Raw genomic sequence first — 17,412 nt, 5'->3', positions numbered from 1 at the left:
AATTTTCAGGCATTTTGGAGTAATGGGGCGCTGGGGAAATCACGTAGACTTTGGGCGTGTTTTATAGCGCCACCTATGGGCGCACATAGGCCATTAGCCGTCTGGGAGTAATGAGTGACCTGTTGTATCATTGGGCCAAATTGGAAAAAATCGGCTCCGGGACTTTTTGAGCTATTGGGCCATTTAGCGGAGAAATATAATAATAATAATAATAAGAATACTAACAAAAACAATAGGTTTCCTCCTACCTGAGGAACCCTAATAATAATAATAAAACTAATGCAAACAATAGGTTTCCTCCTTACGGAGGAACCCTAATTACTTTCCAACCTCTTATTTTCAAAAACAGAACTGACAGTGCAAATTCACAGTGCAAAAAATCTTCAGAATATGCACAAATAGGCACACAATTTTGAAAAAGTTATTACAGTTTTTCACAATTGTTAACACACAAAAAGCACAAATTTGGCACAATTTTCACAACCTTAACTTCATCTACCAATTGCTCGACCCAATTTGGCACTACTTCACACTCCCTTATCTGCATTAGACTCTGACTTTCCTTGTTTACACACTGATGTCAATACACATTACCTTGTTGTCAAAACACTACACACAATGTTCAGTTGTTGCACACACTTTTCAAGAAAAGTCTCAAAGCATCAACCTACAACACACAAATATTCAAATCTCTAAACACTCAGGTCTGGTGAGCAATTTGCGATCAGGACTGCAGCATAAAAATGGCCTTGAGCCTCTGTTTTGTTTGGTGAACAATGGTGAACTTAGAACATGTCAACAACCAGAGAAGGAGAGGGCTAAGAGTGAAAGGAGGAAGAGGAGGACAAGAAAGAGGACAAGGAAGAGGATGGAGAGGATGACAAAGAGGAGGATAAGGAGGAGGAAGAGGAGGACGACAAGAAGGAGGATGAGGAGGAGGAAGAGGAGAAGGAGGAGGAGGAGAAAGAAGAAGGAGAACGGTCATTTCTAATGAGATTTGGGCAACCATGGTTGACCATGTGCTCAACCATGGTTTGAGCATGAGGGAGGCTGGCCAGAGGGCCCGACCAAATCTCAGCCGCTTCACAGTTGCTGCTATCATTAGAACCTTTATAATGGGGAACAGGTATGAATTATATTTGCCTTGTGAACTGAATGATACTGCATATCAGTCGAATACAGTGTGCTCACTGTATTTGTATTTTGCAGGACTGAAAGACATTGTGAAAATGGTTTGGGAAAAACACACTATCACACTCCGACAGATACAAACCAGGATCCTGGCTGACCATGCCACATTCAGAAACATCCAGACTGTCAGCCTCTCTACACTGGACCGTGTTCTCCGCAGGAATGCAATGCGGATAAAACAAGTGTACAGGGTCCTATTCGACCGGAACACAGACCACATCAAGGAGTTACGGCAAGAGTTTGTGCTTGTAAATCCCATACATTCAGCACTTACACATGCATGTATTGTAACTGTATCCAATATTGTTCATTTTCTACAGTGTCTCACAGTACCCCACTGTGTTCACCCATCTGTGTCCATACTGTAACTTGCATTATCATGCTGTCTGTTCCAGCGGATCTAGGAGCATGACACAGCTAATGAGCTATATGAATACATATTCATTGATGCCCCGGGGCAGAAATGTCATTGGCCAGCGCACCATTGTTGAGGTCCCCGCCAAACGTGGTGGGAACATCACTTTGTGTGCTGCAATGGGTTGATCAGGCCCGTTGACAGTACTGTACTGTTCAGAAATAAAAACTTTTTGCCGCATATATGTGTGTGTGTTTTATGTTTGACTATGAAAACATTTGGCCTACACTGAGACATTTTACAAAAGTTGAAATGGCTCATTCTCCAGAGTCATTTGTCATTTATATGGTGTGTTCCATTTCTAGAATTGTGTTTTCAATTTTGCACTACTGTATGCTGTGAATGCTTGGTAGTGTGCAGCAAATGCTTATTGTGTGTACTGTTATGAAGGGTATGCGTATGTCATTTGAAAAGATGTCTGTGTGTATCAAATGAGAACACAAGTTGCATTTTGTCAACAGGTAAGAGATTTGATGGTTTAGAGTCATCTCGCAAAGGGAGTGTCAGGTTTAGCATTTTGTGTGTTACGTTTTTAGTTTTGTGTCTGCAGTTTTGAGAAAGCCGTTATTGTTTTGAGAAACGTTTGTTAACAATTGTGAAAAACTGTAAGATTAGTGTGGATTTAACGCTATTTTCAGAGATGAGCAATTTATTTGACTTTTGTTAAAACCTATTGAAAATGTAAAGGTGGTGGGAGTATGCCAGACCTTATTAGAATAACCTAGTGTTTATGTGAGATTTTTCAGTACAATTTTGATTTTTTTTTAAAGATTAGCGAGGATTTCATGCATTTTCAGAGATTAGCGATTTGTTATCATTTTGTTCGAAACTTAATTGAAAAGTTAAAGGGTGTGGAAGTAGGCCAGACATTATTAGAATAATGTGGTGTATATTTGAGATTTTTTGACACAATTTGGAAAAAGTTAAGATTTGCAATGATTAAGTTATTTTCAAAGATTAATGATTTTCTAGAATTGTATTTGAAACTTCATTGAAAAAGTAAAGGCTTTGGAAGTATACCAGACATTGTTAGAATACCCTGGTGTCCGTTTGAAGTTTTATATTCATAAAAATATTATAAAAGTCATACATTTTCAAAATTGTATGGGTAGTTTTCCCCTGGTCCCTAATGCGACGCTGCGAAGTAGCGTCTTCCAAATGTGAGACAAATGTCGAATATGAAACTAACTAACTAGCTTCTCCGTTTTCCAAAAAACTGACACAATGGAATGCCCTCCTCTACGGGGAACAAGCTCTCCAAGACCCCTCGGAGAGCCATGGAGAGCTTGACGTGCACCTCCTGAATTTTCAACTATCCGTCCGTATCCATAAGCCCACCCATCCGTAAACGGAGTCAGAGAAGCATATTGTGGCCTTTAGATCTTACTGATTTCTCTGCCTTCGCCATGTGTTTCAGAACAGCGTAAAGGCCGATTTATGCGGACGGAGTCAGACGGATTAGTTGAATTTATAGTACTCCGATGGCTGTGGGTGCTGAAAACAATTCACTGCCAGAAGAGTAGGTGGCGCTGCACTGCGATGCTAGCTAGGTTATCGAAAAGTCTTAGCAAATTTACAAATTAGCCGGTTCATTAATAAAATAAGCACATTTTCAGCAACTACACTGCCCATTCCTCGTCATATTTTAATTCAGATGCTGATTTACATGTACTGTTTAGCTGAAATATGAACTGCAAACTTACAACAATGGCGGTCAAAGGATTCTGTTTGTCTTGTTGGTCCCTGACACAAGCGATTCTTAATACGGACCAATAACAGCCATGAGGTATCCGTAAAATGACGGACGGATAGTCAGGAAAATCAGGAGGTGCACGTAGAGCTTTCCGAGGGCGTTTCACATCGGAGAGGGCGTTCCCTGTGTCCGTGTCCGCGTAAACAGAGAAGTATAAATTGGCCGTTTCTCAACAACGTCTCTCCAATGGTCTTTCCTTTACCTCCATTCTGCTCCATGCTCAACTAAACTTTTTTTTAATTAAATACTCAAACATCTCCACGACTTATTGAGTGGCGTAATAATCACGCGACACAATGAATGGAAAATGAAATTAGTTGCCAACTCTTTTAATAATCGATTTTTATCGATTTTATCGATTCTTTTTTGCAGCCTTCCTTTCCCAACTCTTTGGGACTGTACAAGAACACACAAATGTATGTTTGACCTGACTGCCATGCACCTCTGACCCCCAGTCGGTACCACTCGAGAGCACTTAGGCCTGGCCATGGCCCTCAAGGTGCCGATCTTCATCGCCGTTAGCAAGGTGGACTTATGCGCCAAGGGTACGGTGGAGCGGACCGTGCGCCAGCTGGAGCGAGTGCTCAAGCAACCCGGATGTAACAAGGTCCCCATGGTGGTGGCCAGCCCAGACGATGCTGTCACTGCTGCCCAACAGTTTGCTCAGTCCTCCAGGTAGCTACTGACCAGACCCCATAAAGCTGGAATAACAGATTTACTAAATCCTTCTGGTTGCTACTGGCCAACCCCTGAAAGCTTGAATAACAGATGGTATATTAAACAAACATTTGAGATAATAGTTCAGTTATCTTACTCACATTTTTTTTACATTAAAGCAACGAGTATTATATACACACTGCAAGGCACACTCAAGCTAAAAGGAAAGTCTACCAAGCTTCAGAAAGTTGTCCTTGAATCTCACCAATATTGGGCATGAAAGACCCATGAATGATGTGAACATTTATTATTTATTATCAATGATTTTCACATGTAATGCCAAGACTGTTGTCAGGAGGCCCTGAATGTCAAGTTTTAATTCAAAGATGTAGAGTAACATTGAATGCCACTATGTAGAGTAGAGTAACATTGAATGCCAGTGCCTTTATAGTGTGTCTCTACTGTGTTTGTACTGTGCAGCATTACACCAATATTCACACTGTCCAGTGTGTCCGGGGAGAGTTTGGACCTGCTCAAGGTGTTCTTGAACATTCTCCCACCCCTCAGCAACAGCAAAGAGCAGGAGGAGCTCATGCAGCAGCTGACAGAGTTCCAGGTAAAGCTCATTCTTCTTTCTAAATTATTATATTAGCATAGAATACTATTTTGTCAAAGCAACCATTAAATATAAATACACATAGAGAATATGTGTTATATCAGGTAGTAATAATTAAGGGAAGGTCTGGCCTGTAATCCATGCATAAGATACCCTAGTATGTAATCCTGGTTTTAAATTCAACACTTTCTCTAACGTTAGCCATGATCTGTGTGTGTCTATACAGGTGGATGAGATTTACACAGTACCAGATGTGGGCACCGTGGTGGGTGGAACACTCTACAGGTCAGTCACTGGAACACACTCACCACCTGTAGCACAACAGGGGCTAATACTACCAGGCAGGATTTGGGGTTACAATTATTCATGTAGCAAACGCTTTTATCCAAAGCGACTTAAACAAGTTAACTTCAGATTTAACCCTAGGTTTTCAGTGTTACAACAGTGGTTCACTTCTACCAGGGGCCTGTTCCATAAAGGCAGCTCAAAAAAGTTAAACTTAAAGTCCTAAACCAGACTTGAATAAGTTCAATTTGTCAAGCGGGGCTAAAGTGGTTCCATAAAGACCAATTTCAGCTCACGCAGTCATACTAATTCAAGTCAGATTTAAGTCAAGCTAATTGCGCGTGCACCCTATTCTTAAGCAACCCGAGAGGTAAAACATGGATCGTAGAATCCACCACGGCAAAAGCAATGCACACGGCCACTTGACTTCTTCCAGAAAGAACGTTCCCTTTAAATCGTGTACTATGACAGCTTCCTTATCTACCGCTTCAACAAAATAAAATGACACGCCATGATTGACGTTGTGAACGATAGGCTACGTAGGAGGACCTTTACTTCGTTGATAAAAAAACACCCCTCTAATCTCATCTAAATTGGCTTTTTTGACATTGTTTAAAATAAATAGCCTACTATTAATCAATACATCCAGTAGCCAAACTTTTTAACATGGTTTTTGTGTCGGGGAAATGGAGGGCGGATTTAGGTTCGTTTTGCAATTGCAGGGTATGATTAACAATTATATTGCCATGATAATTATACTTGGATAATTTAGATTGAGAAATAGACCTATGCCTGATGCCTAAACATTTGAAATCACAAACTAACATCCATACATTAACGGCTATGGTGTGTAGCCTATCAAAGTATTGTTCATCATTGTTTAATGCATTAGGCTAAATGTTGTAGGCTAATTAAGTTGATTTCTATCAATGTTGAACATATTGAACTAATGAGAATAAGAAAATGAGAATATACGTGGTAAAACATCGTTTTCCCGTTGGGTCAGTGTTACAGGAACGTCTGGTTAAGCACCAAGTCACGCTAAGCCCGACAGTTAGTCTGACCCTGACCAGACTAGTTTCGCAGCCTAAGTTGCCATAGTAACCGAGTTCGAACTACGTTGAGCTAGCTTTTTGGAACCGAATGAACTAGAAATGAGTCTAACTGACATTAGTCTGGCTTATTCGGTAAACTCGCTTTATGGAACAGGCCTCTGGGTAGATCACCATGGTAACTTGTGCTGCACACCTAACCTGATCTGGAGCAGGTTATGTTTGAGATAATAGGCGCGTCAATAGTTTGAGTTTCCCTGACGAGGGGCCCATCTTTGTGGCCTAGCCTATATGCTATTATCTATTCTAAAATAGAGACTGATTAAAGCACTGAAACCTTATTAATTACTTTTGCTTATAAGTAAGCATAGTTACAGGTTAAATTATGTTTTGTATTTGATCTTCATTTGATCAAAATACCGTTTAACACCATCATGCAGCTGAAAGAATAAGGCTAAAATTGTCTCACATGCCATAAGAATACACCTAAGTAACACATTCATTTAATGGATTAAATAATTGCAATTATGGTCAGAGCAAGACCTACTTGTGCCTTAATTATGGGGCAGTGATGTTGGTAAGCCTACTAATTGTTGGTTTAGCCCAGTGGTTCTCAACCCTGTCCTCAGGGACCCCCTGTCCTGCATGCTTTAGATGTTTCCCTCCTCCAACACACCTGATTCAAATAAAAGGGTTGTTATCTAGCTCTGTAGAAGCCTGGTAACGAACATACATTTGTATCAGGTGTGTTGGAGCAGGGAAACATCTAAAACAAGCAGGACAGGGGGGTCCCTGAGGACAGGGTTGAGAACCACTGGCTTAGCCTATTAACTTTAAACTGCATTGTGTACATTGTGATTGGTCATAAGAGCAAATGCCGGGCCTTTAATGTGAACGCACTTGTGGCTACTTGAGTTGAAACAAGTTGATAACCACTGTCATGACTTTGGTGTTTAGCTATGGTGTCTCCTGTGTGGTGTCTCCCTGTGGCCAGCGGGGTGTGTAAGGAGGGCGAGAGGCTGGTGGTTGGGCCTACGGACGAGGGCCGCTTCCTGCGCCTCAGGGTGGGCAGCATCCAGAGAAACCGCTCAGCCTGCAGGGTGCTCAGGGCCGGCCAGGCCGCCACGCTGGCTCTGGGGAACTTTGATCGTTCTCTGCTTCGGAAGGTCAGTTTTCAGACACAGTGTTGCCTTTCCACATGACGTTGAGGGAGGCTTCAGGATTTCCTATTGTTTGTGCTTGATTTGGAAGTCAATGTCTACAGTTGACATATACTTCAGGCCTGCAATATTGGTTCAGTATTGACTGTATAATTTGCGTCACATCCACCTGTAAAGGAAACACTTTACAATAAGGTTATGTTGACTACTATGTAGCGGTTTAGACCCCCCCCAGCGGTTTGTTTCATGTCAGGACGGGGGGGGGGGGGAATAATTCCTTTGTTAATAGATTTTTACTCAGAACTTTATTGTATTAAATATTAATCCACCTTCAAATCAGCAACAGTAAACAAATAATGTATGCATAGGCAGGTAGCAACGCTAGTGCTAAATAACTATTCAACTGGTCGGCTCCATGACGCAAGCAAAGTAGCTTGCTCCTGAGACTTCTCGATCAAAAGAACGAAGGGGAACCTTTGATAAAGACATGTTCGTAGGTACCTAGCAAAAAGTAGCCTAAACTTTCTCGAGACCTTTAGCTGCGGCACTAATGCTGAAGGCTCGCTGATATAGCTGTCTGTCTTACTAGAACGGCGTATGTATGCATCGTTGCTAACGTGTGCTGACGTTGTGACTGTGTGAATGTGAGAAAGACGTGAGAGTGACAGAGACACGGAGGGAGAGCAAGGGAAGGAAATGTAGCTGAATGTATACGCTGCGTGTTTTAACCAAAATAGTGTAAAACATTTTTTTACGAAATGCAATATGTGGTAGCCGGTGTTGATTCTGTAGCGCACCGCCACAAATTAGTCTATGTGTTGGAAACACTGACATTAATTTGTTTGATAATACATTGATTGATTGTTTTGGTAACACAACCTTTAACTGCCCCTTTGCAGCATTCACTCACCTCAGCATATGCCCCTCCCTCGTACTGTGCTTTCTTACTCATTTGTAATGACATAAACCATGTAATATTAGTACATTATGAAGCATTTTCTACATTTTATTTTTCTAAATATATATCTGGGGTCGACGGCAGGGTCGGACTGGGATCGAAAAACAGCCCGGGACTTTGAAACACAGACCGGCCCACCCCCCCACTTTCTCCCTCACTTTCTTTTTCCATACTTGTCTCTGTTTCTGCATCTGCTATTTGATGTTGCAAAAGAACAATAATCAGTTCACTATATTCAATAATGACAATCAATTCAACAAACTAATTTCCATATAATAACCCTGTTAACTGACTAACTATTGTGTACAGTTGCAGTGCTGCACCACTGGACCCTGTCACCACATTAGCCTCCATCTCTTGCCCTGTGTCACCTGTGGCTGCTTTATTACACAGAACAGAAAATCAGGACAATTGCATTTGAGCCACATTGCACATTTATTATTTAAAGTCAAAAAACATGTTGTGAATATTTAGATGAGTGCCTTTTTCTCTTGGCCATTTATTTTACTTCACTTACAATGTATAGCCTATATATTGGCTAACAGTACTACCAAATGTATAATGTTTTTAGAAAAATTAAAACAATATTGTTTGGATTGATATTTGAATTTTCTAAATGTCGAAAATACAGCTGCTTGCACCTGGCGCCTCTTGTACAGCCTCATCGTCGGGCTGCAAACTCTCCTCCTCCGTCTTTTGACGGCCTAAACATTTATTCTATACTACATTGTGCAGCATTTGCTTGCAGTGCCCGTTGTGTTTTTTATCTCTAGCATGTTCAGCGCCACCTTTTTCTCCTTTTCTTTTCCTTTGCATTTCTTTGCTGAAGAACCAACAAGGGTCGGGTTTCCCAGATTTGTTAAGAAGCTCTAACGCTAAGAGCTTCTTGAACGCTCTTAGAACGCTCTTAAGAAGCTCTTAGCGTTAAGAGCTTCTTAACGGATCTGGGAAACCCGGCCAATATTAGCTAAATTAACGCCAACGAATTGGCTGTACCCGGAAAACGATAGATTTTTGACCTATCGTGATCTGTAAAATGGACGGACAAGTGCACCGTTCAAGTTTACACGGGGGAAATGCACACCCCGACCCTTTCGATTTTGGCTTTGTCCAGTTAAACAGTTGCTTGGTTTTAAAGGGGCAATTGACTGGGTTTTTGGGGTATTTCAAACTGTTCCTTAAGGTCTCCGAATAGGGTATGTAACATTGGTTGGGTTGAAAATGGCCCGGGTGCTGTTCTATGCCCCCTGACAGATCCTCTGAAATGTTCCCGGGAAAAAACACTAGCTTTTCTATTTTTATGGTGTGTTCATTAATATTTTAATAAGCTGTGCGCTGATTGGTTGGTTTTCAACGAGTGAAGCTGGGGAGCAAAAACGCAACACGGCCAACAGCAGCACTTGCTGAAACACCAAAGTTGGAGACTTGAAATAAAAACGCGCAAATACATCTATTGTGTCTACACTATGGAACGCCGAGTTAGTCAAAATTAAATCAATAAATAAATAGGTAAATGAATAGATAAATACATACATAAATAAATACGGCTATGAAATAAACTCTGAAATAAAAAAAAGATGGTAATAAATATATAAATATAACATTATATAATTATATAGCTGAATCCATTTACCGACATATAAATAAATACATTTATTTATTTAAAAATGACATTTTTGTAAAGACAACATGTATTTAATTCATGGGACTTTTATTTACTAATGCCACATTTATTTATTTTTTGAGACTTTTACGCACCACATTTTTTTCCACATGTATTTCCACACCACATTTATTTCCACTCCACATTTATTTCAGTGCTGTATTTATTTCACATCTCACATGCAAATGAGAGGGGCGTGGTTATCGTCAGACCAACGCAGCAGATAGCTATGCTACCTGTATGGGGGTGACATTGGCATCGCACTGCCGAAAAGCATACAATGTAGACAAGCTTTGCCCATAATGTCTGTGTCGTCTCTGCCTTTGTATGGGAGTGATGGCGGTGACTTAGTAGCCTACGTGTGGGGACTTGATCTTTGATAGCTATGAGGTTGCGCTGAAGTTACCTTTATAAACATGGCTTTCGCTCGTGTGACGTGGAACTCGTCTGCAAAAAGCTAACAATCACTGCCAACACTATGTCTTCCTAGGTGGTATGTTGGCTATCACCGGTCTCGAAGTCGGCAACTGTAGGCCAAGTGGCTGGGTATCCGGCTAGCTAGCTGACAAAATAATAAAAGGACGACATCAGTGTGGCCATTTCAGCTAGAGCTAGCTACTGTAGTGCTAGTACTGTTGTGCTGTATTGGCACATATGAACAGCCAAACCCGTTTTGTCACTGAATGGTCATTAAACCGAGTCCAGTGGTAGTGGTTTGATTTAATATTGAATAATTCCATAAACCTGTACCTAATATCTGGGTTTGGTTATTGTGTACCGTGTTGAATGGGTCTTGGTCTTGACACGTCTTGGTTAGTTGCAACTTTAAATTGCCAATAATAACAAAGCGTTAAGAAACTTGACTTCAATTTGAAGCAGTAGCCTACTGTAAACCCAAAGGTATGGGTAATGTCTGGAATGGTCTGGCTTCACTTCAGGTCTCGTCTCACTAAATGGTAATGCATGGCATAATGGTGAGGCTAGATCGTTATAATCAGGTGCCTTATCGACCTAGTTATCTACATAATAGCAGAGCGATGTAGCGGTGGTGGCAGTGATTGTCTTCTTTGTTGCTAGCTGTGTTAGCTAACATTACCTGGCACTTATCACCCCCCACTACCTGTACATCTTGCACATGAACAGTGCTCGATAAGTCTCAAACTATTTAAGACTTCAATATCTATGTTCTGTAGAGCACTTATCCGCCCAAGTACCTCTACAAAATCTACTATCTGTGCCAAAATAATATATCTTGACAAGCCATGCCGTTCAGCAGTGCGATTCCACTGTCACCCCCATACAGGTAGCATAGCTATCTGCTGCGTTGGTCTGACGATAACCACGCCCCTCTCGTTTGCATGTGAGATTTGAAATAAATACAGCACAGAAATAAATGTAGTGTGGAAATAAATGTGGCGTGGAAATACATGTGGAAATAAATGTGGCGTGTAAAAGTCCCATGAAATAAATAAATGTTGTCTTTACAAAAACGTCATTTTGAAATAAATAAATGTATTTATTTATTGATGTCGGTAAATGGATTCAGCTATGTAATTATATAATGCTATATTTATATATTTATTGCCATCTTTTTTAAATTTCAGAATGTATTCCATAGCCATATTTATTTATGTATGTATTTATCTATTTATTTACCTATTTATTTATTGATTTAATTTTGACTAACTCGGCGTTCCATACTACACAACACTATTTTAAACAGATTGACTATATATTATTTGAAATGATAACATTACTTGTTTCCACTTCTGTTGTTGAAGCAAACTGGATTGACTTAGGCTACAGCTTAGCAACCAAACCATATCCTGATTCTACTCGGCTTCAGTTAGCTAGCTAGCTCTAAATAACTTGCTGAAAAATAACATGACCAAGATCTGGACAAACATGCATTGTGAATTGTAGATTTACATTACACAGGTTATTTATTTGAATGAAACACAGTCAGGAACATGAATCAACGTTAGCCCCATTGCCAATAAAAACTAGGCTAAATTATCACACATTCTACCTATGCTCTTGCGTTAGCAAGCTAAACTTGTTTACATGCCTACAGTCTAGGTGTTACTAGTAACAGTTACTAGCAATGCTAACGTATCCTGTATCAAGCACCTGCCTTTCTCCAGTTCTTTCAAATAGATTATCTAGACAGGCGTTAGCAATAAGCCAGACTGCTGTTCGTTTTCTGGCTAATTTTCGGAAGCTTCCCTTCTAATGCCGACTACAGCTAGTCTAGCTAGAGTCATTTGATGTGTGTAGAAACTTATTTAGCATTCTACCTGGTATGCTATATTATACGGCAAACGTTAGCATTGCTAATAACTGTTAGCACAACATCATACGGTCCTTATAGCTTGCGGTTGCAATGAGCATACTGTCGGAACAGCACCTCTTTCCAGGTTCAGCTTCCTAGCAAATCCTGCTTGCAATTGTCCAAGGTTGTCGAAACTGTCTTGGGTGAAATGTTCAGAGCAAATGAATGATTGAGTATCAAACTTCGCCGGGATCTTCTCATAGACAACAGCAGCCATGCCTGTTGAATGTTTGGCTCCTTGGGAAGACTGAGTGTTAGCCTTCCCTGTACAGCCTGGAACACAGCATTTACGACCGTGGTCCATTTTCAATATCCTTGTTATAATTCAAAACGTTCTTCTTTGTAATTCCTTATAAGTAGCTTACACAGAGCAGCGCGCAGCTAAACTAGTATCGGAGATAGACGCTACCTCGGGCTGGTCTGGATGTAAATTCGGGGGCGTGACAAAGATACAGACTAGAGCCAAAAAGGGCGGTCCCCGGTCCTACGTAGGACCGGTAGCTTTGTTGAAAAGCTAGCGTTTTACAGCCACATTTTTCTTTTTGAGATTTGAATAGGAAAGAGGTGTCAATGGACTTAGATATTCACGGTATGTTCATTTTACCCACCGAACTGTCGTTATTCAACTATGACAAGGTAAAATCGGTTTTGCAGTCAATTGCCCCTTTAAGGCCGTCCTTAAGTGAGCGTAAACTATTAGGATTTTTTTTTTATTGAATAGTGCCGTGGCCGTAGCGGTCGTTTGTTTGACCGGCCGTACGGGAAATCTCCCGAGTCTCCTGATGGCCAGTCCGACCCTGGTCGACGGACAGACACCTGTGTACAAATGACAATTTATATTTAGCAGTTCAGCTCTCGTACCAAATTGAGATCCTTGCAAAAGATTTTGAAAGTGCAGACTGTAGGTACTGGGCGGCTGTGGTCAGGGGGTAGAGAGGGTTGTCTGTTAATCGCAAAGTTGGCGGTTTGATCCCCGACGCCTCCTAGGTCATGTGCCGAAGTATCCTTGAGCAAGACTCTGAACCCCAAGTTGCTCCCGATGGGCAGGCCGGTGCCTTGCATGGTAGCTCGCTGCCGTCGGTATGTGTGAATGTGAGTATGAATGGGTGAATGAGAGGCAAACATTGTAAACCGCTTTGAGTGCCGCTAAGGTAGAGTCCAATGCAGTCCATTCCATTTACCATTTACTGTAACCTTAATGTAAAGTGTTGCTCACAAACTGTACAGATACATAATGCATATAGAATATATTGTTTGTAATATAACAGAATACATAATAGATAAATAAATAAAAACTGTCATTGGCAAAAGCGTTATTGTTGAATTTGGCCTATGATATGGATTTTGACTCCACCGTGCAACTGCGGTAGACCCTACCAGAATAAGATTTGTCACAGCCCCATTCACACCAGGTACGGCATAAAATTACCGCACAGAACTTTAACGCAAATATCGCAATCAATCTTCGACATCCTGTTCAAAAGTTGGCATGTTGCACAGATGCACGTTTTCAGAATTGAGTATTCAGCCATGTAATAATTTGTTTTGGCTAGGGCATGGTGATGGTCAGCCCTAAGATGAACCCCACCATCTGCTGTCTGTTTGAGGCGGCCATCGTTCTCCTGTTCCACGCCAAGACGTTCCGCAGGGGCTCCCAGGTCACGGTGCACGTTGGGAACGTGAGACAGACAGCCACTGCTGAGAGCCTGCATGGGAAGGTGCTCAGCCTCTCTTGTTCTGTTCACACGCCGGCCTTTTGGCTTGACATGGGGAATACAGCGGACAATAGAAAAATACTTGACTGAGTGAGACGGCAAGCTTGTGAAGAGAAGGTGGAGTTAAAGTTTGCCATCTCATTCATTCAGTTGAGTATGTTGCTGTTGTTTCTGGATCTCCTACTTATAAAGGGTCCTTAATATATGTCTGTAGTTTCAATCCAAACATATCCATTGGGGGGAAATTGGTCAACAGATTTGTCTGCCTGAAAATGGTATGTTCATATAAAAAATGCAAGATTAATTTTTTGCCAACAATGATTTTGGAATGAATGTTAACCTGTATATTTTCACAAATGTAGGTCCTTACAATAAAAAATATATTCAGTATGGGGCCCAATTTAGACAAAAATATATTTGTCAATGGCATACAAATGTGGCAGTAGAGAATAACTCTCCAGTGTCTGAACCTAAGTTGTCTTGTGGCCCACCCTGCCCTGACATGATGTCCCTCTCCTGACCACCAGGAGGAGCTGCGTACGGGTGAGCAGGCGGTGGTCTGCTTCCACTTCCTCAAGCATCCGGAGTACCTCCGCCTGGGAGCCAAGCTGCTCTTCAGGGAGGGCGTCACCAAGGGCATCGGCCATGTCACACGCCTGCTGCCTGCTTCCCAGCACCACGACCAGAACCACGACCACAACCTGAAGGACCACTGATTAGGGAGTGTCACGGGTGGAGAAGGAGAGGACATGCACCCCAGACGGAGACAGATGCCGAGCAGTGGTCCTTGATTGCCCAACCCATCCCGATACAAGGATGTCATCAGTGTAGATTGGATTCCACACATCACCCATCGCATTTAAATCAGTGCCACTGTTTTGCCACATATTTACGTCCTTATTTACCCACACTGTTGTTTCACGTCGGGACATGTATTTGATCAGACACTGTTGATCCCTTTGGGATTCTGGAGCAAAGCTGGGATAAGTATCCCTCTCCTGCCCTCTGGCCTCCAGCATCTTACAGTAATGCTGGGTGACCCGTTTAAGTGCTAAAGAAAAAAAAGAACTTGCTGAAATCCTGAAGCAATTTACTTTAAAAAGGCAATTCTCTGCATCAGTCTGTTTCCTATCCCTGGTTTATCCTCTGCTTCTCTCCAAATTAATGTGAGACACACAGAAAAGAGGCATTGTTTTGAGATAAAAGAGGGATACCTTTTACTGCAAATCTGTTTTGGGATAGGCGGATCCAATGCAGTAGTTGCTTGCTTAATTTGTATTTTGAGTATTTACAGATTACATAGACTAAATACCAGGATGTCCCATGAAAGTCCTTTCAACATGGTTGCCAGTGTTTAAACATTGCATGGAAGCAAGGGCCAAACCAGACATTTGATTTGAGCATCAGCCTAATGCCATCTTAAAAGTGTGTGTCGCTGTTAGAGAATTCCTAGAAGGAACAAGGACCAGGAAGGTGCAGTGACTGCCTTTGCTAGAATGAAAGAATGTAAGACAGCTGGTGAATCAACCATAAAATGGACACTGTCTTTGTTTCACTCAGCCCAGATTAATGGCTAAAGTACAGTAGTGAAAGTTCACAACTGAAGACAAATATTATGTATGTATGTATTAGTATGTCCTCTGGTGTATCTTCAGCACTTTAACTTTAGTCAGTTGTGAGGTTAAGAGACTAATGAACACATTTTAATGGGTGAAACGCACCGCGCCTGCATCAACTTGGTATATACCATTGTGTAATTACAATGCTGTATGTTGCTTTTAAAATACATTCCCAAGTAAGTGGTGTGTATTGTAAGTAATGCTTTTTTTTTTTTTACAGTTTCATAATGTTGCTGTGGATGTGATGTACTTAAGGGTACATTTCAGAAGACACTGAGGGCTTAAAGACTGGACAAAGTCCAGTCATTTTATGAAAAAGGGTTGTAGAAATTGCAACGGAAGCAAACTCAACTGATTTTGTATCCTCAATATGTCCTGAGTAAGGAACAAAAAGCCCAGAAGAATTTCCTTTAGGGGAAAGTTTCGAAAAAGACCCAGATATACCCTATTCATATGCCCATTCATTCTTTTTCTCACGTGAATAGGGTAAAAGTTTTAACCTTTAGATATCACCATAAAAAATACAGAGTTGATTAATTACATGCAGACAAACAAAAAATGTATTACAAGTTTTTTTTTTATTGCTTGCTAACATGGGCAAACGGTGCATAATCTAAGTAGGTATGTGCTAATTTGCTTAAATACCACAACAGATCTAAACGTTGGGTAAAGCCAGGTGAAAATGTCTTGTTGAATCTTGTTGACATATAACAGTAAAAGACTTAATGTTAAGGTCTGAATGGACCCCATTTAGGCTACCCATGAGCAGTAATACATAGAGACAGGAATAAATACTTTAAACCAACCTTTATTAGTTAGAGGCTGGGTCGTTTCACCAATAATAGTCGTACCACAGCGCAACACACCCAGATGTTCCCAATAAATTGTAGCTGATCACCAGGTATGTTTTATTAATGTAGGTTGAATAATTCATGTAGGAGAAACGAAAGGAAATCTTTACCCGAGTGACAGCTGAGTGACAGTTGATTGACAGTTGAGTGGACCTTGAATGAATGACTTAATCTCTGCCCCTTATGGTGACATTTGTTTGCCTCTATAGTCTTTTACTTTAAGATGTCATCAAGATTCTACAAGACTTTCACCTGGCAATATCCAATGTTTAGATATGTTGTGGTATGTATGCAAATTAGTGCATACGTTATCATGCACCGTTTGTTCATGTTACCAAACAATTTCAAGAATTTCTTTTTTGTTTGTCATAATGTAAGTAATGAACTCAGTCATTTTCATGGTGATATCTAAAGGTTAAAATGTTTAGCCTTTTCACATGAGAAAAAGAATGAATAGGCGTATGAATAAGCTATATTTGGGTCTTTTTCAAAACTTTTTTTTCCTTACTCAGGACATATTGAGGATACAAAATCAATTTGTCCTCAGTTGACCCCCATTTTGGCTTAAAATGACTGGACTGTTTAGTAAACAGACTGGTCTGAGACACAGAATTACAAAACTAATTATACTTTTGCCTTTGTGTATAGTAAAGGTACATGACTGAGAGAACCTTCTGTGTCAGTGGCAGCTTTGCACATCTAACTATGTTAGAACTGCATGCCCAACCGTGACTATTGACTCAGAATAACTAGTCAAATGTTTGAGAATTGTCTGTTCCCTTGTATTTTATGAGGTTTTGTGCAATTATAAACAAAGCATTGAATGTACTGTACATACTAGACCTCAGTGTTAATAATGTCATATTATGGCACTACAAATGTTAATTAAACATGTTGATTTTGCACATTTTGGAATCTCTTCTGCATGTAGTACTTATTGTAAAATCTGGTCTTGGGACATTTCAAGTTATGTGGAATTTAGTTTGAAGCTATGAAACATTGGGAAATCAGTTTAAAGACTGAATGATACAAGCTGTAGTTTATTAATAAAATAATGCACCTTCAATAAATCAGAAAACAATCTCATAGGTTCGAGTTTGATTCATGCTCTTTTTGTAAGTGTATTGTGTATGTACCATGTTAAA

At 40.6% G+C, this 17,412-nt stretch overlaps 1 protein-coding gene across 1 annotated transcript in view; it reads left to right on the top strand.

Moving 5' to 3' along the window:
• Positions 1 to 17,200, top strand: part of gtpbp2b (GTP binding protein 2b) — a 30,079-nt gene extending 12,879 nt beyond the window's left edge. The window contains exons 7-12 of the mRNA XM_084686059.1: positions 3,815 to 4,034; positions 4,497 to 4,632; positions 4,859 to 4,917; positions 6,964 to 7,135; positions 13,636 to 13,800; positions 14,325 to 17,200. Coding sequence (XP_084542185.1) covers positions 3,815 to 4,034; positions 4,497 to 4,632; positions 4,859 to 4,917; positions 6,964 to 7,135; positions 13,636 to 13,800; positions 14,325 to 14,513 — 941 coding nt within the window. The 3' untranslated portion in view covers positions 14,514 to 17,200. The remainder of the gene's footprint in view (positions 1 to 3,814; positions 4,035 to 4,496; positions 4,633 to 4,858; positions 4,918 to 6,963; positions 7,136 to 13,635; positions 13,801 to 14,324) is intronic.
• Positions 17,201 to 17,412: the final 212 nt, after the last annotated feature.

This window comes from Hypomesus nipponensis, chromosome 21 (assembly GCF_054491055.1).
Source record: "Hypomesus nipponensis isolate SF chromosome 21, ASM5449105v1, whole genome shotgun sequence".
Taxonomy (NCBI): Eukaryota; Metazoa; Chordata; class Actinopteri; order Osmeriformes; family Osmeridae; genus Hypomesus; species Hypomesus nipponensis.
The sequence above is the reverse complement of the archived record's forward strand: the minus strand, read 5'-3'. Positions and strand labels throughout refer to the sequence as shown.